We start from the raw sequence: 27,068 nt of genomic DNA, 5'->3' as shown, positions 1-27,068 counted from the left end.
CTTTGGAGTGTTATGATATTTGCCCAATCAAGTGCTTCTGCTTCTTTTTAGCAAAGCTAATCACATTCAGAATGTCCCTGAATTACTAGTTCCTTCACACGCAGTGGCTAAAGCATCTTGCAATATATAAATAGGGCTGGCAGCAAGTTTCCTTGACAACATACTTAAGGAATAAAAATTATATTCTCTTATCTTAATGTAGCATAAGAGATCTGCATGTGATAAAAAAGACCTCAAGGGCAAAGTGGATTAGCACTGAGAAAACAAAATGTGCACTGTAACAGCTGCTTTCAAGACTGTCTACTAGAAAATAAACACAGAAAAAAGGTTGGAGAATGAATAGGGAACAAAAATGATTACACCACTTGCAGCCCTTATCTGCATACATTTATGTTACATAAAGAATACATTGGATCTGTGTGGCTTTCTAGTTTAAATGTAAAAGAATACTAAATTTCAGTAAGTGCTCAAGTGAATACCAATAGACAGAAAATATGTGCTACTTAGCTAGATGTAGTTCTATTTCTTCAGATACTCTTTCCACAGCATGTATGCAATGTTTCAGCTGAAGGATGTAGTTTATCAGCAATGTTTTCCTTAAAACCTACGCACATCTACCTGTGTTTTAACTAGGATAAACACATCTACTGCTCTGAAAGAGGCACCACAGCTGCAGACAGACCATTTATAAAAACAGACAGAAACAAATATTTCTTCGTCTGTATTTCAAACTAAGATACGTTTCAGAACTTCAGTGGGAGGAATTTACTGTGCAGTTCCCCTAATCCAGAGAATTTTAATAAATCAATCACTTTTCTTATCAGCTTCTCTTTGTGGTTGCCAGACTGGGTAATAACGGTGCAATTCAGACTTTTAAAATGTATCAAATGATTATATGCTTGCTGCTTACAATCGCTCCATAATATTTTTTTTAATTAATCACGACAAGGAATTGGGCAAAAAATTGTCTTTGCTCTGTTGCTTTTACCAAGCAGACACTAAGTCCTGTCATTTTCATTAGAGGGTGAGTAACAGACCTGGAGGAGAGACCCTCCACCCAGCATCGTGTCAGCCACTGCCAGGATATATTCTAGCACCTTGGAAAAGATGGCCATGTCCAGCTCCACCAGCTGTCTGCACCTGAGTGCAATGTGCAGTTGTGAGAAACACAGGATGGTTCCCATGTGGACAGGAGTGCTATCGCCACGCTGAGTTGGCACAGGAGTTTTGATTCTCCAACCATTTATTGATGGACAAAAGCATAATAAGAAACTGATGTCAGTAAAGATAGGCCAGTGTAAAGCGAGAGGAGAATTGGGCTTCAGTCTCTTTCCAAGTGCCAACGAACAGAAGTTGTCATATGAATTGACCTAGATAATTTTCATTCATTTTTATTTACTTGTTTTATTTACTTTATTTATTTACTTACTCATTTTCAGCCTTGCATTAAGTTGAAAAGCCTCGTGTGTGTGTGTATGCATGTATACATTTATTTTATATAGATACACATCTCATTATCAATACCCTTGAGCCCTCCAGTTCCCAGTTTCAATAGTTTTGATATGCATAATGCTTTAATTACCCCTGTGATCTCTTCTTCTACTTTGAGACAGTTTTGATTAGAAGTCTTAGCATTAATTTCCTGCTTCCTCATCTGGATGTTTGAAGTACCAATTAAGCCAATAGATGCAATGAGCATGTATTATTCAAAATCTCCACCACTTATGTCTGCAGGTCACCCTTGATGAGTTTGCGCTCTGAATTTCTTTCCTTTCTTTTAATAATTCAATTTTTTTCTAATTGCTTTTCAAAAACAGGTAGATGAAAATGACTTGCTACTTTGATATTTACGGAGCTTTTAATATGTATCTGCAGCTTCAAATCTCCAAATATTTGACACTCAAAGTTACAATTAAAAGTGTAACACTTTGCAAGAAGACCTCGGTGCATACATTTACATTCATTACTTTCAAATTTTTTACTCCAGTAATCCAACTGACCAATTAGCCTTCAAGATCCCGTTGTCAAGACAGCAAGAACAGAACTAACTGAAAAAGGGGAAGGAGCAGTAGCAAAGACCTGGAACAGTTGAACTCCTGCCCTTTCCATTATAAAGTTAATGCCACGTATTGCCAGGGGCAAGGCCTTTTGACTTTCTGCTCCCATCTGTAAGATAGGAGGACTAATTTGGATAAATTTCCAAGTCACATAAATAGATGCAAGCTCCTGAATCCCTGAACCTTGACGAGAATCCAGGCATCAACCCTCCCCAGGAAGATCCTTCCCAGCAGAGATACCAGGCGTTAAACAGAAATGAAACGTAGTCATGCTATACACTTAAGAATGGCATCACAGAGATAACATTTCAGAGCAACTGTTTCTATCTGGTGATATAAACAGCTGACCATGACATTGTCATACTCGTTAAAACGTGATCTATGTTTTGATATTGAAAAGTATCCCGCCAAATTTTACCAATCCCTACAAAGGAGTGAGAAAAAAACCATTGCAAAGGAATAAATTATGCAAAAGAAATAAGCAAGAAACAGAAGATACTGAAACACAAATGAGAATGTTTATTTTTGCAGTTGGTTTTGAATAAGAAAATTCCAGTGATGAAAATTTTCATTCAAGCTCTTAGAATAACGTTTTGTAATCAAGCAGTAAAGAAGCCGTCAGTTACATCACTGGAACTTTCTAATGTGTCATTAAAGACAAATTAGCAAATCTTTATTGAATAAAGCATTTCTCTATCACAGATCTCTCCACAAAGTTGCCTATCCTGACTGTTAGAAATGGAAGGTATAACACCATCAGAATGGCACTTGCATAATCCTATCGTCAGTGTTGACTTTTCAAGCAGAGATGCATCTTAGTGCATTCTGTGCCTATTTTGATCTTCGTGTGCCATGACCTATAGTATGCTGTCCCTGCACAGCCCAACTATTGCTCACAAGCCAAAGAAACAGGGCCAAAGAGGCTGCAAAGCAGTAAAATAACTGTGTGAAAACCCCCTAGATTCTTGATACAGCTGGTCCAAATTCTACCAAGAAACATAATTCACTGGGGAGAAAACCTTTTTATTAGATATAAAATACAGCGATAATAACAAACTGCCAAATGAGGTGCCTCCTTTATCCATGGTAATTGTACATTCCACTTACCTTGTCACAGAAAACCTTGATCTGGCAGTAGGCTCGGTGGATGGGTTTATTGCTGCGGTTGTTGTAGCTGTATGTATCTATCTGAATCATCAAAGGAAGCCCCTTTACACCTTTTTGAGAAGAGAAGTCTGTGCTCAAGCAATTCACTGTGATGAAAATCTGTGACAGAGAGATGACCTTAAATGAGGTGCAAACAACCACTAAACTTCTGGAAACAAATAGGAAAGAGCATATCTCCCCCCAAAAAATATTAATTCAGACAGTATCTCCATTCTGACAGCTCACACATTTATTTATTTTCCACTTCTGTCCTAAGTCCAGCAAACGTGCTCCCACGTTGAGAAAGGGAATTTTTAAGGCATGTATCAATGCTTTAGTTTGGTTTGGTTCCCATCTGAGGTGAATCACTTGATTGCCCCAACTTACCTTGCCTTGGTTCAAAGAACCAGTGTGCATAAGCTGGATTCTTTTGGGAAGAGTCAGAGCAGAAGTGACCCAGGAGCACACCCCAGATGCTCCAGCTGCTAATGGCTACTCAGTTTGTGGGAACTGATTAAAGATAATGTAAGATAAAACCTCCAAAAATATGTCTGACGTGGATGTCGGTTCTTTAGCCCTGACTTGTTCCACTCCACAAACCTGATCTGTACGTTTATACTATTTGTTAACACAGACACAGTGAGATAACCTTGTATTGTCCTTTCCAGCCATCTTTGAGCCTGACATATTTGTTCTTCTGACATCTCGCAACTCACATTCAGTGTGGCCAAGCAAAAGTCCTACACTTTTTCAAAGATTTTTTTCCATGTTCCTAACACCAATACTCTTTCTTCCATCTCATTAACAGATAGCCCTAATCTTCATTGTGAGGGTCCTTCACAGTGTCTCTTCAGTGTCCAAAAAGCATCTCTTCTTCTCTGTCAAACTGGGAAAAAGCTCCTCAAATATTTCTAATGCTACTTCCTACCTCTTCTCAGAAGCCCACCACTTCCATGAAGTATCTCCGAAACCCAACAATGCTTTCAATCCCTGGCAAACTCTGCCTGTATGTTCTTCTGAAACCTGTTCTCATGCTTTCCTACTACACAGACTTACATCTGCAGATAAGCAGTAGTTATCTCCTGCTTTCTAAAACATACAACGGCGTACTAACTATCACTTCTGCCTTATGTTCATATAGAAGCTGGCAGAAGGGTCTCCCACCTCCAAGCCTCTTTTGGTGTAAAGAAAGCTGCTACTGTGATCTGCGTTATCACTAAGATCTTTCAGTCAGGGCAGTGTACATGAAATATGAGAGATGAAACTGTATTAAAAAAGCAATTTTTCTTCCCAGGGAGGAATTTGTGCTTTACATAAGAATTTTTACCAATTGTGTGTTAAAATAATTCTACTTTCCACTTGTGCTTAGTTAAAAAAAGAAACAACAACAACAACAGCAAAACATACACAAAAAAAAAAAACAGGCACTGGGAAGTATGAAAAAGGACAGAAAAAATTGTAAGTGTGCATTCCCTGAGCCACATCGTTGTGCAGCTGCTCCAGCAGGATGAGCACAGTGAGAAGGGCTCTGGAACACCACAAATGCACACCTTGCCAGGCAGAGGTGAGGCCAAAGGCCCCCAGGGTCTGAGAGGACTCAAGAATGAAAAAAGTCTTCCCGCTTGACTATAAACAGGGCAAAATCCCAAAACGAATGAACAAAATGCAAACATCCCCAAAAGAAAGGTGAGCTCAGAATAAAGGTCTGTGGTGCAACTGGTGGGGGATACTTTACCCTAATGGCAGAAGGTACATTACAGGCAGGTTTTTACGATGGAGCCAGAGCAGCTTGTTTGCCTGACTGAGCTAATAGCACCTCTGCATTTCTGCCTCAGATGGTATCGCAGAGCTGCATTTACAAATGAAATAGTTGAACTTTAACTGTGGGGAGAGGAGGGAGGTGGGGAAGGGCCCTAGGTGAAACTCTGATTTTGAAACTGATAGTGTTATTTCTGTTTCAAATTACAACTTGGTCTCCTCCAGATCCAAAGGTAAGTGTGGATATGGGTGCATATGCCTTTGAAATACGATGGCCTGAATTTTCATTTGCCTTGAGACTCCTTTACAGCATCAAGGCAGTGCCTTAAAATGTGTGTGAACACAGAGCATTGGAATGAGGTCTGGCATGAAACAATCCTGCCCCGCTGTGCTTTAGCACATACTTCTACAGTGGGATTTTCCAAACCGTACGTTAAAGTGCGAGGGGACAGATAGGCTTCGCATCCACCACCCCTACTGCACACTCAGCCAAAAGGCAAAGAGAGGCCTTGTCCTACCTTCATCAACCACATCCTCTGCATGTCACCTCTCCCACCACCTCCAGGCATACAGAGCACAGTAGGAGCGTTGGGGCAAGACAGACTTTATGGATTTGAGAGTCCTCATACAGTGGATTACTCATGATGAATAATAGATTGGTGCTGTGAGATTCAATATTCTCATCGTGACACCACAATACATCAGGAGCTCTCTGAGGAGTGATGATCACTTTAGGTTCATGTACACAAAGAGTACACTACTTTCTGTCATATCACTTGTGCCTCATGGAAAGACAGATGGATTTGAATTAACACATACCATTTGTTGTTGGAAAAATTTTCTCTCTTTTCACAATCTACTAGCTTTCTAGCTTTACTTTAGGGCACAACACTGAGTGAGGGTTTGGAAAAGGGAGGGAGCGTGCAGAGGGAAGAGGAAGATGACAGAAGTTGTGTTACTTGAGTGAAGCATTTTTGCTGCCCCCTGTCCTTAGCCCTCCTCTCACCCCCGCAGTGGGCTGAGCCAAGCAGCACAATACGTGGCCCCAAGGGCAGCCTCAAGCAGGGGAAGGCCCTCAGCTCTGGGGAGGCACTAAGCTCTCAGAGCCTTCCTGCTCCGGCCTCCTGCACGGCAAGGTTATGTGGTTAGATAGTGTAGAGTTAAGTAGAACTGACACTAGCAGGAGTAGCAATCGCTGCTTTTTATTCCTCCAGGGCCCCATCTACACTTGACTTAGAACTATTTTAATGGATGCAACTATGCTTGTACCTGAATTCATTTACAAACTTTTTTTTTCTCCTTTGCAAATCGGATTTTAGCAATGTTTTGCTATCAGGAACAAATTTGAGTTGCCACTATAATGATGTCTTTTTTGCGATGTCAGCGTATCTGAGATTAGAGCAATTAATGATAGAGTTCCTCCCATCAAGTTTCCAGCTCAGACGTGCCATTACCAATTAAAAAACTAATTGGAGAAACGTTTGGTGCCTGAGAAAGCTTCAAAAATGACCTAAGATAATGACAACTCTTCTGATTGTAAAAGAGCATGCCTAAAAAATGCACTCTCTTTTGAGCTCCATTACATGTAGCTGTTATTATATGAATTACTGGCTGTTTGTTAAACACTGCAGTGTAATTAGTGATGTACAAGATCCAAATACAGTAACTTCCCTTAAGAAAGCTAGGCTCAGAAACGCATTTCCCCTTTTATCATTTAATCCAGCCAACATGACTCCTGCTGTGGTCTCTCAGTTTACCCTTTAAAGGTCTGCAGTTACGAAATCTCTAATATAAATTTTTTATTACTATTTACATTTCTGACTTCCATCAACTCAGAAAGAGCCATGGGCAGAAGGGAGGGAAGAATGTTATCCACAGAATCAGAAACTTTAAGCAATTTCTCTATTGAATACTGATAATGCGTAGAAGCTATTCCTGATGACTGGTCTCTGCAAAATCCTAGTGGCCCTGTTTTAAAAGAGTTCATCTCTCCAGATTGTAGCAAGAAGAGGTTAAATGACTTGTCTCTTTAATTACTAACATCAATCCCATCGTTCCTCCTATATACAAAAACTGTGGTTCTATAGTTTCTCCTGCCAGCCGTTACCTTATAAATCCCATACAAAGGTAAGATCTTTGTTTTATTTCAATACAAATGTCTCTAGCAAATGTTTACACTGCTCTTTTGAAGCTTCCTCAATCCACACCACACCCCGGCAACTACATAAAAATGCCATTTGCCTTGAATCCCAGATACAAACTTACTGAACCATTTGTCAACAGTGAAATTTCAACATTATTTGCTAGCATGGGTTAACTTGTCTTTAGCATAAGAGAGATACTATGGAATGTGGGTTAGTGGGTAATATTGGTGGTAGTTGGATGGTTGGCCTAGAAGATCTTAGAGGTCTTTTCCAACCTCAGTGATTCAATGTTCGATGTTTAGATATGTTTGCATGCTTAAATATATATATATATAGTAAAGATATATATGCACATTTACACATGCAGATATGATTTATCAAAGCAGATGACAAGTAAAATACTACATAATTCCTGGTACTAATTCTTCCCAAAAAAATAGTTTTTTCTCCAGCCTTCAAATTTTGAGAATAAGAAAATATTAACTTATCCCCTACTAATGAAAGCCTTTGCACTTCAGCAACAAGGAGCATCGCACTCACAGGCTCTCATCCTGATAGGGTATTTCAACCACCTGGATGTCTGCTGGGAAAGCAAAACGGTAGACTGCATGCAATTCAGGAGGCTTTTGGAGTCTGTTGAGGATAACTTCCTGATCTAGGTACTGGATAGACCAAACAGACAAGAAGCACTACTGGACTTAGTGCTCACCAATGCAGATGAACTCATTTAAGAGGTTAAGATTGGAGGCAGTGAGGGCCGTAGCGGCCGCACCCTGGCTGAACTTGTAATCACAAGGAATATGAGCCTGGCAAAGAGCAAAGTCAGGATGATGAACTTTAGAAGAGTGAACTTCTAGATCCCCTGGGAAACTGTCCCTGGGGGAGCAAAATCTCTCTCACTGTGAGTGAGGAGTGTGTTTGAGATCATCTGATGAAATGTAATGTGTACAAATCTATCGGGTTGGACAACATGTATAATGAAGTCCTGGAGGAATTGGCTGATGTAGTTGCCAGGCCACTTTCCATCTTGTATGAAAATATGTGACTCTCAGGCAAAGTCCCCAGGAACTGGAAAAAGGGAGATATCACTCTCATTTTTAAGAAAGTAGAAAGGAAGATCCAGGAAACTACAGTCTAGTAGCCTCATCTCTGTACCTGGGAAGACCATGGAAGCTATGGTAAGGCATATGCAAGACAAGGAAATTATCTGAGACAGCCAGCATGGCTTCACCAAGGGCAGATCATGCCTGATCACTTTGGCAGCCTTCTATAACAGAGTAACAGCACCATTGGGCCAGGGAAGATCGTTTGATGTCATCTACCCGGAGTTCTGAAGGCCTTTGACGTGGTCCCACACTACATCCTTATCTCTAAATTGAAGATAGATGGATTTGAAGAGGACTGAATATTCAATTGATAAGAAACTGGCTGCATAATTGCAGCCAGAGAGTTGTGGTCAACAGCTCTACGTCCATGCGTAGCCAGACTGCATCCAAGTCTGGGGCCCCCAGCACAAGAAAGATATGGAGTTGTTGGAATGGGTCCAAACAAGACCCACAGTAATGATCAGAGGGCTGGCATACATCTCCTATGAAGAAAGGCTGAGAGAGCTGGGGTTGTTCAACTGGGAGAAGAAAATGCTCCAAGGAGACCTCATTGTGGCCTTTCAATACTTAAAGGGATCTTATATAAAGATTAAAAAAAAAGATAAAAAGATAAAATGTCACTGATTTTTTTACACGGTCTGATAGAGACAGGACAATGAGAATGGTTTTGAACTAAAAGAGGGGAGTTTAGATTAGATGCTAAGGGGAAACTGGAAGGTGATGAGGAACTAGCACAGGCTGCCCAGGGAAGTTGTGGATACCCCATCCGTTCAAGGCCAGGTTGGACGGGGCCTCAGTAAGCCTAACCTAGCGGGTGACAATCCTGTCCATAGCAGAGACGTTGGAACTAGATGGTCTTTAAGGTGACTTCCAGCCTAAGACATTCTGTAATTTTAAGAAAATCTTTTCTACATATTCCTACTGATGTTAAAGAAATATGAACTGTCACATTACAAATTGCTGCTACAGACTGTACTGTTTAATCAACTCCATTTTACATCTGCACCCACTGGAATCATAACTCACTGCAGTCCACGATGTCTGAGAACCCAATCCTCCAAATCACTCACTCTTTGAAAACACAGCTGATTACTGTAACGGCTGTTCCAAAAGTCATTAAATAACTGGAAAGGTTCCCATGGGCTTCAGCGTGTTTTGAATTAGAGATCTACATTTCAATACAACTGCACAGCACACAACTACCAAAAACTATGTTCCAGCACCTACATGAATAATATATCCACCAACATATCTGTTTACTGCACGTCCAAGTTGGATGTCTTTGCACAAGTCAGTAATTTTTTGCTATCGCTGAAAAGTATTCTTTATCTGCTTTAAGTGAGTTTTCTTCACCAACTGTTTACTGAAGTCACGTCAGAATTAAAGGTTGGAAAAGTACTGTCCAGAAAAATATACAAATAATGTATTGTTTCAAAGGTTACATCATCCTAACCATTTTAAATTAGAAAAGTATGAATTAGAAAGAAGGTATATCTCAAAGAGCTGATATGATTTACTACAAAAATAACCTAATTTTGCTAGGAGTGTTCTGCTTCTTAATTACCTTCCTTGCAAACTAAATTCTGCCAGCAATAAAACTGCAAGCGGGCAGAGGTATGTCTATCAAAAAGCAAGCTGAGCTCTCTGTTCAAAAGCCTCCACTAAAACTTTGTCAAGCAGCCAAATACAGCAGAAAAACCTTCATTACAGTAATAGCAAGGCAACAACCTACCTCTTAGCATATCATAAAAAGACTTTTAAGAGATGATGAAATTAGTCAGCCAGTTCTTGTTAACTGCTGTTTGTTTCCTCACCTTCCTTTAAAAAATTATTTTTAAAATAACAAACATGGTGCTCAGGTTCAGCTAAAGGGAACCAACAAATCACTGTGCCCATAAATGCTGAGTACTTGCATACATAAGTAAATACATAAGTGAAACAAAGACGGACCATACAAAAAATGTTCTTTACTTCCTATCATTGTTTCCTTATCGAACAGTATTTTTGTCTCAGAGTCTGACAGCTACAGATCCTTCACTTCCCCATAACCCAAGTCTGGATGATAAGCCCCACGGTAACCTCTAGAAAGCGGCTACCCCCTTTAGAAAGAGGCAGTACCCCAGTTCCTTCCATGCTACTGAGGCAATAGAGAGACCTCTGCCTGAATTCATTAAACAAACATTTCTTCACTTAAGATGCAACTGAAATGCTGCCTTATAACTCCTAAGCAGACTGCTAACAGGTAAATTCTGGTTGTTACTCTCATCCTGTGAGGTTTCCAGGAGGAAGGTACAACTCAGCTTGAGTGTAGGAGAAAAACATCTGGCTTTAAATCAGCTGCCCTCCAGGTGGAGCACTGAGAAATCCGATGCTTAAGGTAAGTCTTTCCAGATACAGGATTTGGTCTCCCAGGAGCAGGGATATTTGGCTAGGTGACTTCTGTTCCTCCTGTTTGATTTCTGAAGATCACTCCCTTGTGCAGTTCTAAAGCCTGCTCTATTTTTTTTATTTTTTCCCAGGCCAGTAGAGCGCTTCATCACATCGCATCTCAGAGGCCCTGGAAAGAACTGCTCTGAGCTGCTTTTGTCTGACTCAGAAGAGAAAAGTCTTTGTGCCTGTGAGGTTACCTTTAATCTGGAAATTGTGGTGAAAAGGGAAAACAACACTGAGCAGAAACAATGGAGCCAGTTTAAAGATCATCATTCAAAATGCTTAAGCAAGGAGAGTCTGTAATTAGGGCTTGAAAATCTTCATCTCTCTTGCATGAGGTAATTGCTGGAGAAAAATCTGCTTTCAGTGACGTGACTCCAAGTCCATACCTTTCAGACACTGCAGGGGGATCCTGTGGGAATCCCCAGACTGACTGCAGTTGGTTATTTTATTAAAGTCTCCAACATGAGCATGCATGTCTGTATGTGTACGTGTACACCGGAAACTCTTCAGCGCAGGATGACGACAAGCTTACTGGTACAACTTGATTTATGCTTAATAACCAAATAATGTAATGAATCCTCTTACTTTTATCAAGACTTTTGCAGTTCAGGCACCTAAAAGATTAAGTACCTGATAACCTGATAACCACCCCTCGAAATAAAAAAAGTATAAGCCAATATGCATTTTAATCACTATTTCCTGCAGAAACGCAAATGGCAATCTCAAATTTTACTCAACACTTTTTTACACCAGCAACAATAAGAGTCATTGTTTTAAAATCCTCCGATGTTATATTTCAGTGATCATAGTGAGAGCTGTGTTCTCAAGTGTTTTGGCAGCTGAGGAAGGAACGAATGGTGCAATATTAGAACAAAATGGCTGAGGATAATACCTGACAGCCGTGGCTGTAACTTTCTCAATTCTAGACCAACATAGTTTCTTGCTAAATCTGGAGGCTGAAAATGCAAATGTATTTAAAAATGGCCAGCTTGGCAATGGGACAGTGAACATTGGTGGGAGGAAGAGATGGCACTGCCATGCTTTAGCCCTGTTAGTGCTTCTGTGAAGGTCCTTATGAAAGTCAATGATGTTGGAAATCCCAAACGAACTGCTGCATTTGCTGGCATAATGACCACATGCATACAATGGTCATATGTTTTGACTGGAGGACAATGTACCTCTGTATTTGGAAATGGAATCACATAACAGGGGAGTGTCTAGGGCGGTGAAAATGTAATCACTATGTGAGTAAATACAGCATTATTAGCAACTGGGCCAAGTACAACTGTTCATAAAGGTTACTTTCTGAAAGAGCAAGGCAGTTTTCAGAACTACTGCCTTTTCTTTATGTAGTGCTCTATTACAAAATTTACACTGACAATGAAAATCCCTGTTAGTACAGAGCTCAGCACCTTCAATCAGCAGGTCAGGATAGTGTTAGTGCTACCACACTGCATTTTCTGCAGTCACACAAGGATCACACTGCTCTGTTAGAAATTCAGTGGGGAACTGTGCATGAAGATGTCTCTGTATTAGATTGATCCTTAGCACATCTTGAATGTTGGGCACTTTGGCTTGAGTAGAAAGGGACCTCTAGGATCATGAAGTTGCAACTCCACGGCCACAGGCAGGATTAAACACAAAAACAGTATCAAGAGGGACAGGATCATCAATTTATTATGTCTAAGTCCCGGAGAGTCTTGCAACAGCCCCTTTCATTTTACACAGCCTCATTTCCCTTGCTATTTGCTTTCTGAAAGAAAACTTGTTCTTATAATTGTCTGCAGCTTTTCATTTCTCTTGCACTAGTCCATGCAGCTGAAACACTCTGCTGCTCTTTGGATGCCGTATCTATATGGACTTAATAATATGCTTTGCTGATCTGGTTTACAGGTTCACTGTAGCAGTCACAATCCTGAATGCAGGGTATTTGACCATTAAAAACAAAACAAAACACAATGGATCAGTCCTCAAAAATATGCTCATTCCCAATTGCAAGGATGGTCTGTGTAACACTATCAAAATATGCAGTTATCAGTGTTATCCTGACAGCTCTGACAAGCCATCTTCCCTGTTTTGGATGGCCAGAATCCCTCTGGTCAGAGAAAGATCATTTGACTGGCTATCAGGAGACCTCCACCTTCCCTTCCCTTCTTATTCTCTTTGTTTAATAGGAAAGAAGTGCAGCAGTGACTGAGGATGGATGATACTTATAAAGGGATATAATCTGCATGGATTCTCCTTACCTTTGCCTCCTCGTTGACATCCCAAGTAAAGGACACAGCATTGAAGGCAATTTCTTCAATATTCCCAATGGTATTAAAACTCTCTTTGTAATCAGCTGCAAGAAATAACAAAGTCTCACAAAAAAGCTTTGAACTTTCTCTTTTACAGTTCACAGTGCAACTACAGAACAGCCCTTTGCTTTTTCAGCTGGGTTTTCTGTTGGATCAGAACCACCTACTGTATTATTTACATCAAATTATTAATAAGCTTAATTGCAAAGAGGTAATATATTGCAACTTGAGTACATTACTTGCTCTTGCAAAATACTGCTTCTTCTAAAAAGAACCTGTGATTGTAGTGGGAAAGAGTAGGTGCATTCATTATCTTGGTGAGGGAAGGGCCAAGAATTCAAAATTAACTAGAAGTTATTAAAACATTTAAAAGGATTGTTTAAGGCTTGCTATAAATAAATGACCTCATGGTAAACCCTAAAGAAGCTTTCTAACAAGCTAACAGCAGTGCACTTTTCTCACCCGACAGTTTCAGCTTACCCAAGAATTACTGCACTGGGTGCTGCATCTCTATTAAAACAAAACAAACAAAGATCCTTTCTCCAAAGTACATATGGTATTAAAATAGACAACAAAAAATGTAAAAGATGTATTGTCTGAATACAATTGTCTGCATCCTCTCCTTGTTTACTTCCAAGTGGCAGTTGATGTTATATTACCAACTAAGCAGCTTTACAGAAGGAATAAAAAGCAAGAGGGAGGGAGCCTGAATTACAAACATGACCAAAAAATTTAAATAATAATAATAAAAAACCAAACAGTAACAGTGAGAAAAGCATGTAAGGAAGAAATTTGCCACTCTTCTTTAATTGAAAACAAAGATAAGTCCCTTTTTGTGTTCCCTTTGCCAGTTTAAACGCACTTTGTTCTCTTTGATGGCAGATTAAGAGAAAGATCCTGTTTGTAAAGAGATAATGTTTGCTCAACTAAAGGAACCTCCAGATTTGGTAAAAAAAAATGCTCCAACCTTCTCTGGGATTCACACATTTCCTCAGAATCCCTTGAGGGCTTTAATCAGACTCAGTGCTGAGGAGCTGAAGTTACGTAACCTGGCAATCCCAATCACTCTAACATTTGCCCAAATCTGTGCTTCAGAAGCATGCTGATTCTTAGCTTTGTATTCAGTTACATTAAGGATATTTTTGTATTCAAACACATGGAATGCATTTCTCAAGTAGTTTCAAAATTAATTTCCTTTGCTCTTCCAAAAATGAACTATTGGTCTCTAAAAACAACATACAGGTAATAACTGTTTTAAAAGCATTTATAACAAAAATACTGTTGTAAGAATGATTTAACACATGGGAGTCATTCAACTACCATACTTTCTCTCATCTGAAGCGCTGGCATTTCAGTGAGCAAGTGAAACTGCCTGGGATCCATGAGTGATTTTAGATACGGTGAGAATTCATTGCTCTGACCACACATACAGCATAAAACATTCAGAAATGCAGCAACTGCGTGTGCTGTTTGGGAGGTCTGAAGTGTTCTTCGTTCCCATTGTGTGAACTCAGATCCCCTCTCTAACCAAAGCCAGTGGCTTCACTATCTAAATTCAGTGTGGCAATGCAAATGAGAGAAATTAGAAGACACATCGGTAGTTTAATATTCATGTGCACACATCCACCCACCCCTTAACTTCATGATTCACCAGAAAGTGTCTCGTGCAGCTGACTGCTGTATATGAGCAGGCTGTGTAGGTGCACTTTGGAAAGACATGAACAAGATGTCTTGTAAAGACACATGTTTTCTTCTCATAAAAGGCTGTCAGAACAGAGCATTCCACCAGCCCTTCCCTTCCCCCAGCACACACACCTGCTTCCTCAATTGGCGCACACACAAATCCCATGGACTGTGTATGTGACATGCTGCTGAAAGCAGAATGCCTTCCCATTTCCTTCAATTCGCAGATAAGCAAAGAAAAATCCTCAGTAGATTATGAAAGCATTTACACCCAAGGATATTTGAAAGTTATTAGCATGACTACAGTTTTCTTCTTCTACTGCTATGAGTTACCAAAAACAGAAAATTGAGGTTCTTCAGTATGCAAAACAGCTCTAAAGGAATTATTTCACATTTTGTGGGTAAGCTGCATTTTAAATAATGACAGATTTCAACATTAGCAGCTAATATCTGTCATGTGTTACATACCACTGTAGTAGCTCTTTTTTATACAGCACATAAATAATACAATATTTCCTGGAAAATACATAGGTAAAACACTGGAGCACAGATAATCCCAACCTAAGGCTTCCATAATCACTATTTATGTTCATGTTGGAAGCTCCAGTATTTGTCAATTTACAGTACTTTACTCTGATTTGATGTAACATAATATCGTATTCTTTATTCATTTCATTTTAAAAGAGATCCAACGTCATAGCACAGCAGTGTGGAAATTCAGCAATATCTCTCACTCCTGCTGGTAACAAGAGTGAAGTGCTGCTCTCTTCACAAAAATCCATAACAGCTAAAAGCCTAAATTCCTTCTTGCTTAAGTCTTCAAGCGCTAAGGACTTACATTTAAGTATATACTTATCCTATTAATATTAATGCATCTGCAGATCCACACAGAATCTAATCCATTCAACCACCATTCCATCAAAAAGAGCACCAGACAGTATGCAAAACAAATACAGCAGTAACTCCTGCATGTCCAAAGTGAGGGAATAAGCCTCCTTATTGCTTCTGATCTCCAGGATACTCAGAAGGAAGACTAGCAGTCCTGGCTGAGGGCTGAATAGATGGACTCCAGAACTAGAATATTTCAAATTCATGTAATCCTTTTGCTGCTAAGTCATGCTTTGGATGTAAAGTGCACCCATAAACAACTAAGATGAACTCGCAGATGTTAAATATAGGTTACAAATATGAAGTTAAAATAATATGAATGTTTATAAACTTTGTGAAATAAAGTATACATGTTAATGGCTATTCCCAGATATATAGTTTGGAAGGCACCTAATAGCTGTGTAACACTCTGTATACTGCTAATTAGTGAGAGCTCAAAGAACAGAGAAGTAGGGCTACCAGCAGAGATCATCAGGTCATCCTCTGAGGATAAGACAGATTTGATGCACACCCCTGCCCTTAACAAAACTCCATCACCGCCCTTTAAATGGTTCCTCAGGGAGTATCCTGGTACTTGCTGATATGCCCCATGAACACCTAATTCTCTCTGTTAACTACACAGGGTGGGTGCAGTGTTCCTTTACAGGAGCTCTCCCAGTACCTTGGGCTGAATTCTTAACTCAAAGGAAAATCTGCATAGAATGACACAACGATTTAGGCTAGGAGGGACTCTGGAGGTTAGCAGTATCAAGCCTATCCCTCAGAGCAAAGTCAATTTAGATCAACCCATAAGAAAAATGGAAGATTTTGCTAAATGCAGGCTGATGCTTACATGAAAGATGCATTAGGGGCCATCATATCCTAACAACATCCACAATGCAAGTCATAAGCGAAACAAAATGTGCTTAAAAAACAGTGTACATAGTTAAGTAAAAGCTGGATTTCAGATGTTCTCAAGATAGCAGTACCTGAGCAGCATTCAAGCCTTTCATCTGAAAGTGCTGAAGTGAACAAACTGTGCTCTTACAATTCTCAGGTCTGTATCAGGAACTCCTCCACTGCACTTTGCTCATGTTTGCAGTCCAAATAAAGGAAACATGCCACAGTGCCTCAAAAGTCAGCACAGATCTATTTCATCTCAAATTAATGGCAACATAAAAGACATTTGCTTTAAGACGGGTAAACACACAGCTCAGAGCACTGTTTTACAGAATATGTGAGTTGCTGGATATGGGGACTGATGTGTGCTGCACACCACAGACAAAAAAATGATGTGGCAGTGCCAGAAGGTGTTGGCACGGCAATGGAAGGAGCTCTCTGGCACATCCCTTCAAAGGTATGTGTTAGCACCGTAAGCTTGTAGGGACTAGCACAAAGGCAGCCTTCAGAAACAGCTGTGACATGACATCTTGGCTCTTTTACCACGTGTCATGACAGAAGTCACTGGGGCTGAGGTGGGGGTTTCGCTGCCTTAAATACCCCCAAAGGAGAAAAACAGAAGTTGGGGAAACTGTTCAGCCAGAACCATGATAATAAGAGAATAGGCAGTGAGGAGATTCTGGAATAGAAGACCAGTGGCTTTGACCAAACACATCTGATTTATGCCAACTTCAGTGGAGGGTGCAGCATTTGAAAGTCAAAAGGCACTGTATGTGTAGGACCATACTGGGAACCACTTCCCAATGCCGGAGGTGTTTGGTCCTCCATGAAGTCGTATAGTATGCTCCCCAGTGTTCTCTCTCTGTTTCCCTCCCCCACCCCCCCCCCCACACTCCCTCTCATTCCTGCCATTCAATGGTTTGGTTCCCTCAGGCAGTGAAAACAAGATAGACTTTGTCTGCTTTGGTCTCACCATCTCTTTTGACGGGGATCAGCTGCAGATGGCTGCGTGTGTAAACTGTACGTGGGAGGGGAGAAGTGCTTGATGTCTAGACACTCCCACAGATTTCAACTTTAGGCTCCTGTGCAACAAGTACGTGCTCTTCTTGAGTTCTAATCTCCCAAGCACGCAGATAGAGCAGTTCTGATCAAGATGGGCTTGCAAATTAGACAGGATGAACAGTAAACAGGTCTCTCAGGATAGCACACCAGAGCTCAGCATCTCTCCCTCACTTTTCTCCAACACTGACAAGACTCAGAAACAGGTGGTGGAGGTGACCTGGGTGCTTATTTGCAGTCACCATAATGATGGCATCTTAAGTCTCAGGTTCCACTTACACAGCAGTGAGGCCCTTGCACCAACACAGCTCTGAAACATTTACATCTTCCTGGAAGCCTTTCTGTCAGATTTGCTAACTTAACTGTTATGTGGGCTGGTACTGGATTGAAGAATGGACCAGTCATAGAGAAGCAAAAGGATATGCTCCAGCCACTCCTGAGAAGGCACAGACACCAACTTCCCCACAAAAGAGGGAACACTGGTAAGTACATTTGCAAGTAGAAGCTTTACTCCATGACTGCTGAGGACTGTTCGTCTGCAAGTCTCCTTCCTGCTTCATAGACCATTCAGTCTTTCCTAACAGGGACAAGTCATTGCTAAAAGTTAGGGTGTAACCCACACAGCCATTGCCAATATATTACACCTCATCTCTGTGAAAGGCATCAGAGAATTCCACACTCCGCAGTCTTCTCCAAAACACTCTCTCATACTTACCGATGTCAAGGACCCTCTGCTTTGCTGTGTGCTGCCGGGAATGCCAGTATTTCCAGTACTTCAGCTGCTCGTCTCTGTTTTTATCCTCACTAAAAACAACCATGACCACGCTCTAAGAAAATCAACAGCAGAGGGTGCATTAGTTAATATGTAATTAATAGTCAGAAACACAACAGTTCTAATCAGTGCCCTCCCACAGCGCTTGGATTGTAAAAGATCACTGGTTTTATTGCAGTCCAATACTGCAATTGCATGTAAAATTTCACAACTAAAGAAACGTAGTTTTAAAATAGTAGTTGTGTTTTTATGGAGCTCAGACTTACTAGGAGTAAAGGTAGGACATTTTCAAAAGGCAGTTTAGTTGTGCATGGGATACTGGTGACAATGCAATGGAGGAACAAAAACTTCAGAGAGAAGTCTCATTTGGTATCTTTGTGCTTTTGGGAGTTAAAAGGAGAAGCTTTCTATGGGTAACATAATTATGTCCTGACAAAAAAAAAAAGGTAGTAGGTAAGATCCTGCAACTACCAAAACTTCAAGCAAATTTTATTCCACAAAATGTAAGTATTTGAGCATGACTGGTGATAATTTCATCATATTCTTCCATGAATATACAGTTTTATCATCCAAATGTCCTACTTAGGAGCAAGACACTTGCATACATGTAGGTAATGACAAACTCAGCGTGAATATTTACTAGATTTCACTGAGCTTTTCAGTTCAAGTTCTGGATTCCCTTTGTTTAAACTGTGCGGTTCAAGGGAAACAGATTGAAACATTATACAAAACTGCACATGAGTAATAGAGGCTTTTTTTAAAATTCCTGCTGTAAAATCAAATAAAAAATACAAAACAATGAAAGAATGCTCATGCTAGGTAACCTGCAAAGAAAAGAAATAACGGAGAACAAAACAACAAAATCACTTTTACACATCTTCTTTTGTTCCTATTCTTCCTTTAACCCTGAGTCACCAAGCTCATAAAAATAACAACAAACTGTTTCATAAGTAAGGAACTGGATCACAATTGATTCATGACCTATGTCCCTATGCACGTTCACCACTGTAACCGTTCATGTGCTCTGTGACCTACAAAAGCTAACTGACATCATTATACATCTTCTGTGTCATACTACTGAATGGGTATAAAGCAGCACATGACATGGATGAGCCTTGAGTCTGCGTATGCATACTGACTGGCCAGCAGGTATGTGCTAGTTGGCCAGCTCACACACTAACCAGAACTGGCAGCTCAGACTGTAAGACTGTAGCTTTTCATCATCAAGGGGAGCGCTATTTTTTTTTTCTTCTAGGAGCCACATACATTGAACTTGCAGAGGCTTACTACCTTCAAACATCTTGCCCTTCTGTCAGGTTTGGATGAAATTGGCAGTAAATTAATCAGTTGCTTGAGTGAGTGCCTGGTAAACACAAGAGGATTGTGAAAGTTGTGTGTGATTCCATGATCTTCTTTAAACCACATATTTGCTAGAAGAAATCTCTCCTTTACAAATTCCATCTCTTCTGCTGCTTCAAAACTCATGTGTATATGTAGTGAATCAAACTTACAAGGATTGGCTTACAGCCAGATCAGATCCCCAATTCCTTTTTCAGCTGTAGAAATGGCAGAGCTGGCACCACAAAGGGTGGATGTCAGAGGCAGACTTTTCAGCGGTAGGGAAGTCTTATACCAGCTTCAGTCAACAGTGAAACCATCATCAAGCTCATGCCCTTAGGAAACCAGGCCAAAAATTAACTATTGTTCAGCTTTACAAATCATTGCCTCTTGTTAGAAAGCGTGTCACTAAACTTCATGTATGACAGAAGCATATGGAACAGGTTGCCCAGAGATGTGGTGGATGTCCCACCCCTGGAGACATTCAAGGTCAGGCAGGATCAGGCACTGAGCAACCTGGTCTAACTGTAGATGTCCTTGTTTATTACAAGGGAGTTGGACAAAATGACCTTTAAAGGTCCCTTCCAACTCAAATGATTCTATGATTCTATGATATAGTTTGTTGTCTGCTTCACTGCTCATGTTGATTTTCATTGGTTCCTGTGACTGAAGTCACAACATTTTTAAGGAACATTTATTTGGATGGAAACACTTTTGCAGCCTCATACATATGCAGCCCTTCCAGCTTCAGGGTGAAATTTGCAGGGCATCAACTCTGAGGCTCATTGCTCATTTCAAGGTTATTGAGTTAGGATTTGCTTACTCAAAAACATCACCAGGGAAATGAGGAGGCTTGCTCACTAGGCAGATGTTGCTGAACACCCGGCTTCAGTTTTGTTTTCAGAAACTGAGATGCAAATCATCCATTTTGGCATATTTCTAGGTGGACATCAAGTGAAAGTTCACTCTTACACAGTGTAACTATTTAAAAATTGGTGTCACAAAGGATGGCTTCAGTTCTTCACATTTTATCTGAAATACACTGGAGAGCACCTGCTGAAGTACACAAGTAAAGATGGACTTACACAGTAAATGTGGCAGTTCTCTGATTTTTCTTTTTAATCAGGGAATGATAAGTTCACCAATGTCAGCAGCAATATTCGTGCAATGATCATTCTGCCAAAATCATGCACTAAGGCATATATAATTGATTAGCTCCCAACTCATCAATTAACTCCAATACTGAGACCACCAGCAATATCACTCTCCCACCTTTAAATTAGATATAAGAGTACGCTTTTTCTGTCCTCTTCCACACACATAAACGGGAAAAAAAAAAAAAAAAAAAAAAAGACTAAAAACTAACCAACCACAACTACATTTATATGAAGAGCTCCATTCCCATCTAGGAAAGAAGTTGGAATATACCCTGACTTTGCTGATAGGATGCCGGAAACATTTGTTGTCACCCGTCTCACTCAGCGTGATGGCGTAGAACTGTCCTTTGTTTAAGTAGGTCATAGGCCCCTCTCCTTGCTTTTGACGCAGAGATTTGGTAGCTTCTAGTGTATACTGAAAAGTGCTGTTGGAAAGACAGGGAGAGAAACAACAATAAATTCCACATCACCTTCTCCTTTTCCCTTTGTCCCCACACGTTACATATTTCATATAGTACATACACATGGCAAAGGGCTAAGGAAACAAATAAAATGCCTGGAAAATGTCACACAAGTACTGAAAAACGCAAATTTCTTCTTTCAAGTTAGGTCTGGCAATTGAGCATAAAACTATCTGAACTCTAAGTGTCTCAGATCAAAGACCTCATCTTTACTTTCTCTGGAAAGAACCAAGAACCATCATAAAGAACAAGACTACGTATCCCACCAAAAGTGACAAATGCCAAGAGGGAATGAAGCATAATTTACAGTATTAATCAGGAAATCACCTGCCTCCACAGACATTTACACTTAGTAGTGCCACAGAAACAGAAATTCAGTAAGAACAGAACAAAACCTGCTGCAAAAGATGCACATGAAGAACGGAAAGTCCAACTGCTATTTTCAAGCACTAGGCAGAGAAGCAATACAAAGAGGAGGGGCAGGAGGTTCATTTATTTAAAGAAAATATGCAATTAAGGTTTTACAAGTCTTCTTTTAAAAATGAATCAGAACACCTAGCTTTAGTTCTTTTCACTTTTAGGAGCAAATCTTAAAGCACAAAAAGATTAAAGCTCCATTAACAGTAAACCCCAGACAGGCTGCCCCTGGCCAGTTGTGCAATCTCTCTGTTACTACTTGGGAAATCTCTTCTTGCTCCCAGCTGGCAAACCAGAGCATGCGCTATAGCAGGAGTTTACTTCAGCCACTCAAATGGTTAAAATGCTATTCTAAATCTCACCATGGGTTTTAACTAAAGCCCATGTAGTTAAGGACTCTTATATCAAGTATTCGATTACTTTCATATTCATCACTTTCAATCTGAAGCTTTTATGTCTGAGCACCTACAAGTTCCATGCAACTCCTAGGAAAGAAGACTTTTCTTTCCTTAGAGTGTATCTGGAGGCTACAGTACAAAGTAGACCTGCGTCACAGCAGAAAAGACTAAATGCCCAAGAACTGTTAGCAAGGCTAATGCTTTGGGATTTGATTTTATAAACAGCCTGTCTAAGTCTGCAGCACCCTCTGCTACAGATCTGCTTCATATGTACTGCCCACGCAACAATTCAGTTCCAAGCGCACTGAAGTTAATGATTGTTTTAATATTGCTCAGAAAAAAAGATCAGGCTCTAAGAAACCTCTGCTACAGAAGCAGTCATGTGCCTACTCCAGGAAAAAAAAATAATGTAGGCATGTTCCTGTTTTTTAAAACATGTATAATCTCTCAGATATAAACAGAACTATTCACAAGATTAAAATTAAGCATCGGCTTATAAATGTTATTGATAACAATCTCCCATAGTTAAGTGACTGTGCAGCATCTGCCCTTTCTGTGCACGCATACTTTCTGTTCTTAGCAGGGAGGTCAGTGTTCCTTTCAAACTTCAGTTTTTAAATTTTTTTTCCAAAACTTATAAAAACTCTTTGTTTTTTACATGGCTTTAAATAACTGCTTTACTGACTTGTAAGTAAACTTAAAATATAATAACAAGCATTGTAAAAAGACAGAGGGTTTTCCAGAAAACCTACAAGGAGTAACTAAGAAAGCTAGAAGGAAAAAAACAAAAGACAGAAATTTCAAAAGGTCAGTAGAGTTAGTTCAGCCACCTTAGACATCAGAGCTGTGCAACCTGCCATCCTGAAAAGGTGGGGGAGATTTTCCATGACTCAGCTGTCAAAGCCGCACCCCTTTATCTGGAGAATTCTTCTGAACGGATTTAAATTCACGTAACTTCAGGGGCTCGAGAGAAGTTTCAACCCAAACCAAGGGTAAGATAACAGGTGGAGATACCCACAGATCAGATTTGAAAACTAACATGCAGAGAAGGGAAGAACAATGCTGGTCAGTGTCAAGAGAGGTCCGCAGGTGCCCCAGGTTGACAAAAAGGAGGGTGGGAAGTAGACAAGGGAGCACTTCCTTGATAAACCTTATGTGATGCCTGCCAACATATTTCAAAGCTGGTGCCATACCTTGTTTGTTCATAAATGTATTCTTCAGCCCCCACTGACACGCTGCGATACTTCTGAAAAACAAAAACAGTAATTAGGTATAGTTTGATACAAACAAACAGAAAATAGCAACAAAAGCAAAACTGTGTTTACTTGAGAATCCTCCAGAAAAAAACTATCAGTTATTTAAAATTGAAATCCCTAAAAACCGAAGTGAAGACTAAATAGTCTTTACATTAGAATTGATAAAGTTCATTTATACCAAGCTTTTAGAGTTTTTCATAACCAACAGGAATGCAACAGAAAAACATCTTCTGCTTTGTTGTAGTCCTTGCTTGCACGTTAATTCATTCTAAAACAAACCTGTAAAAACATACCCCATCTCAAAGATAAGCAGACTTTCAGAAGAAATCAGTTTTCCTAAAGACTTCATGGTGTCTTTTGCTTTGTTCTGCTTTATTTAAAATTATGTGTGGCCAGCTGTCCTTAAGGTTTACAAAGAAATGTTGATACAAATTTACATTGCTGCATGCTATTTTAAATAGGTGTAGCGATGCAGGCTAAGGCTTTGATCAAGGGCCTGGAGCACCTCTGCTGTGAGAAGAGGTGGAAAGAACTGAGGCTACTCAGCCTGGATAAAAGGAGGCTCAGAGGGATCTCATCAGTGTCCATAAATATCTGAAGGGAGGACAGCAATGAAGACAGATTCGGGCTCTGTTCAGTGGTGCCCAGTGCCAGGACAGGAGGCCATGGGCACCAACTGGAGCACAGAGGCTCCCTCTGAGCACCAGGCAGCACTGCTGTGCTGTGTGATGTCAGAGCACTGGCACAGGTTGCCCAGAAGCTGTGGGGTCTCCTCCCTGGGGATGTTCAGAAGCTGCCTGGCCATGGGCCTGGGCCTCCTGCTCTGGGTGTCCCTGCTGGAGCAGGGGTGGGCCAGAGGAGCACAGAGGGCCCTGCCAGCCTCAGCCATCCTGGGGTTCTATGAAAGTATTTTGCCTTCAATATAATATTTCCTTTGAGCGAAATGCACACTTTACTAGATGAAGTAAAACTTTCAGTCACTCATTACAAAATTAAAACATCTGTCAAAACAAAAATTACATCAGGAGATAGAATTCTCAAAAATGAAGTCTTTTTGTGCAGACTAATCAAGGATTTATACTCTGCCTTCCTGAACATATGAGCGCATTTGTACCCTACTATGTGAGTAGTGTTTCTCAGTCACTGATGGATCATTACATTTAATTTCCAGGACTTCTTTTGTGATCACTGCTCAGCAATAAAAAGCTGTTTTGTTTCCAGAAGCATCACAACAAATATCCAGTATGATAGAAGTGAAGTGCAAAGTTATCATGTATCAGTCAGGAGTATTTCCTCAAAATCAGAAGTCAAGGATCCACATGCACTAGCTACTACAAGAAATATAAACCATGATGGGATAATTACAATGAAAACTGTCCCATGTTAGCAAAAAGCAGCTACAGAGGAGACCTGGCTAAAGCTCAGTCCCCCTGTAAGAGATGAAGTTAAGATGTAGGCATGGATGCCACATTGGAATTCATTCCACCCATTTCAAGCAATCAGGTGTGAGCTGCCTCCTCCACAGGCTGCAGAGAAAGCCCAGATGACAAGCATCGTACTGCTTTAAAAGACATTATGTAAATAACCAGCAACTTTAAAAAGCATTAAACAAAATTTTGCTGACATCATAACACAGTTTGGGATGCAAGGCAAGAGGTAAGTTCCCTTTCTGCCCACCACCACGTTGCATGCTTGATATGACAGTGCACAGCATGGACTGCCTTTTAGGGTAACTTCCAGCACAACGTCCCCTAACAAATGAGAATAATGGAATTGCTGGGCTGCAGCTCCCCTGGTAAGCCATGTTTGCATTATCACCAGACTTCTATAAAGAGTGATTAATCAGTAACAAAGAAAAATAGCTGAAATAACGCAATTCGATAATGCAGAACTGCGTTTCTAATCCCAGGTCTGATTTTACTGATTTTTCATTGGCAATCTAAATTCTCTCATTAATTATTCATTTAGTTGACCTAAATGGATTTCTCTATCTTAAAATGGATATCACCTCCAAATGTCCTCATTCACGATGCTTACGTGGAGACAATTTACTTTTCTAACAGACACGTACACAAACATATAACAAACTTCTCCAACATTCAAGTAAGACCAAATTACCCTTAAGTAGCTTGTTTCCTATTTTCATTTGTTACTTGTACCATTTCATAGAGGAGGAGATGAAAATCTTAGGAGAGTTTTATCACCTAATACATCTAATTATTCACACAAGCACTGTCAGCCTTAACTATTTCTACCTTTCTGCAGTTCTGATTTGTTTGGACTATTCTGCTGCAGGCAAAAGCAGCTAGGGGGTACTTACCATACTAAGGCTAGTTTTATAATTACTTTGTCTCAGCAAAACAGTGTAAAATAGTGACGAGGCAGCTCCTTCTCTCTCTTCTCCTCATCATTCCCCTACATATACAAGCATCTGAGTCTTTCCCTGCCTGTTAATCCCTCCATTCCCCTAATCCCACTAGTTTCACCTCCTTGCTCATGTTGCAGAGCAGAGCTTGGTGTAATGGACAGTTTTCGAATAAATTAGGTTTATTTAGCAGCAGACAGACACTGCTTATTTGCACTTTCAGAAGAACATCAGGAATTTCCCAGTTACAAAATGGGTGCTGTTTCCTACATTTAGGAAAAGGTCTGAAGGCAGATCCAGTTAATGGACAACTGATCTTCCTTGGGAATGGTATCTATCTTCTACTTGCTACAATATCCTCCAAGACAAAATATCAGTAACTGTTACTCTTCAAGTTTCCAGTAAACAACTTTAAAACTGTCTTCTGAAACACTTCATGATTTTCCCCTACAATCAGCACAAACACATATCAACATGACGAAGAGGAGAGTTGAATTTGTTAAAACTAACATTACTGTCCTTTCAATGGCCTTTGTGGACAGCTCAGGTCTCCTTATCTTGTTTACAAGCTCAAATCCCTTATCTAGTTTACAGCTTTTTATTGAGTTCTTAGATGCTAAGTTGAGATCAAAAACTTACCTCTGTTCCTCCATCTTTGAAGGTGTCACTGTAGGTACTGTCAGGAGTACTGCGCTGATCATCTTTGAGATAATTGGTATGGGGAGCAATGTTGGACACTTCATACGGTTCAAAGATAACCCCTCGGTGCTCCTCATTTTCTCCTCTCGTATAGTGTGCTTGTGGGGTCATGAAAACAGGGGTGAACTCTTCTGCTTTTATCACAGTCACTGCAGTCCCTGTAATTGGCGTGGAGCTGCCAGACACATTTGTGTTGTACTCCCTCTTGGATGACTCCAATGGGTCTTGGTTCAAGGAAAGGTTAACAGGCACCGTCTTCAGGACTTGCACACGGTTCTCTCCCCCACTCAAATTACTCTGAGCTTCCGTGGAACTGAGACAATTTCTGTGAGACAAAAACAAAAACATTACAAACTGTCCAGATAAAGTAAATCTCCTCCTTAAATAGCTTAATGACCTTAGATGGCAGGGAAGGAGATCTATGCGCTTTCAACTCTGATAAGCCATTGCCATAACAAGGAGTACATTAACAAATCCTAGGCACACGACATGGTGAAGCAGGCGGAGAGATTCCCAACTCTTCAACAGCTTGGGAAAGACGATACACTCGGTTTGACCTATAATTGGTAGGACTCGTTATGATCAATTCTGCCTATCTGGGATTACACTTGCCTTGGCTTATAATTTGGATGGAAAGTCAATCTTCGAGTGCAACAACCCCTAGGCACAAAAAGGCATAAAGAGTAACACAAAGTATGGACTACTAACAGTAGATAATTTGCATGTGAAATAGCGGGAACAGCACAATCCACATG

The 27,068-nt window shown here is 40.3% G+C and overlaps 1 protein-coding gene across 9 annotated transcripts in view; it reads right to left on the bottom strand.

The window, feature by feature from the left end:
• Positions 1-27,068, bottom strand: part of GRHL2 (grainyhead like transcription factor 2) — a 63,517-nt gene that overhangs the window by 21,540 nt on the left and 14,909 nt on the right. For all 9 annotated transcript variants that reach the window (XM_085221497.1, XM_085221500.1, XM_085221496.1 and 6 more), the window contains 6 exons: positions 26,254-26,638; positions 23,187-23,239; positions 20,989-21,142; positions 18,166-18,277; positions 12,891-12,985; positions 3,165-3,323 (listed from right to left, as the gene is read on the bottom strand). In XM_085221497.1, coding sequence (XP_085077623.1) covers positions 3,165-3,323; positions 12,891-12,985; positions 18,166-18,277; positions 20,989-21,142; positions 23,187-23,239; positions 26,254-26,638 — 958 coding nt within the window. The remainder of the gene's footprint in view (positions 1-3,164; positions 3,324-12,890; positions 12,986-18,165; positions 18,278-20,988; positions 21,143-23,186; positions 23,240-26,253; positions 26,639-27,068) is intronic.

Source organism: Meleagris gallopavo, chromosome 3 (genome assembly GCF_905368555.1).
Source record: "Meleagris gallopavo chromosome 3, MGAL_WU_HG_1.1, whole genome shotgun sequence".
Lineage (NCBI taxonomy): Eukaryota > Metazoa > Chordata > Aves > Galliformes > Phasianidae > Meleagris > Meleagris gallopavo.
Note: the sequence above shows the minus strand (reverse complement) of the source record. Positions and strands in the feature narration are given on the sequence as shown.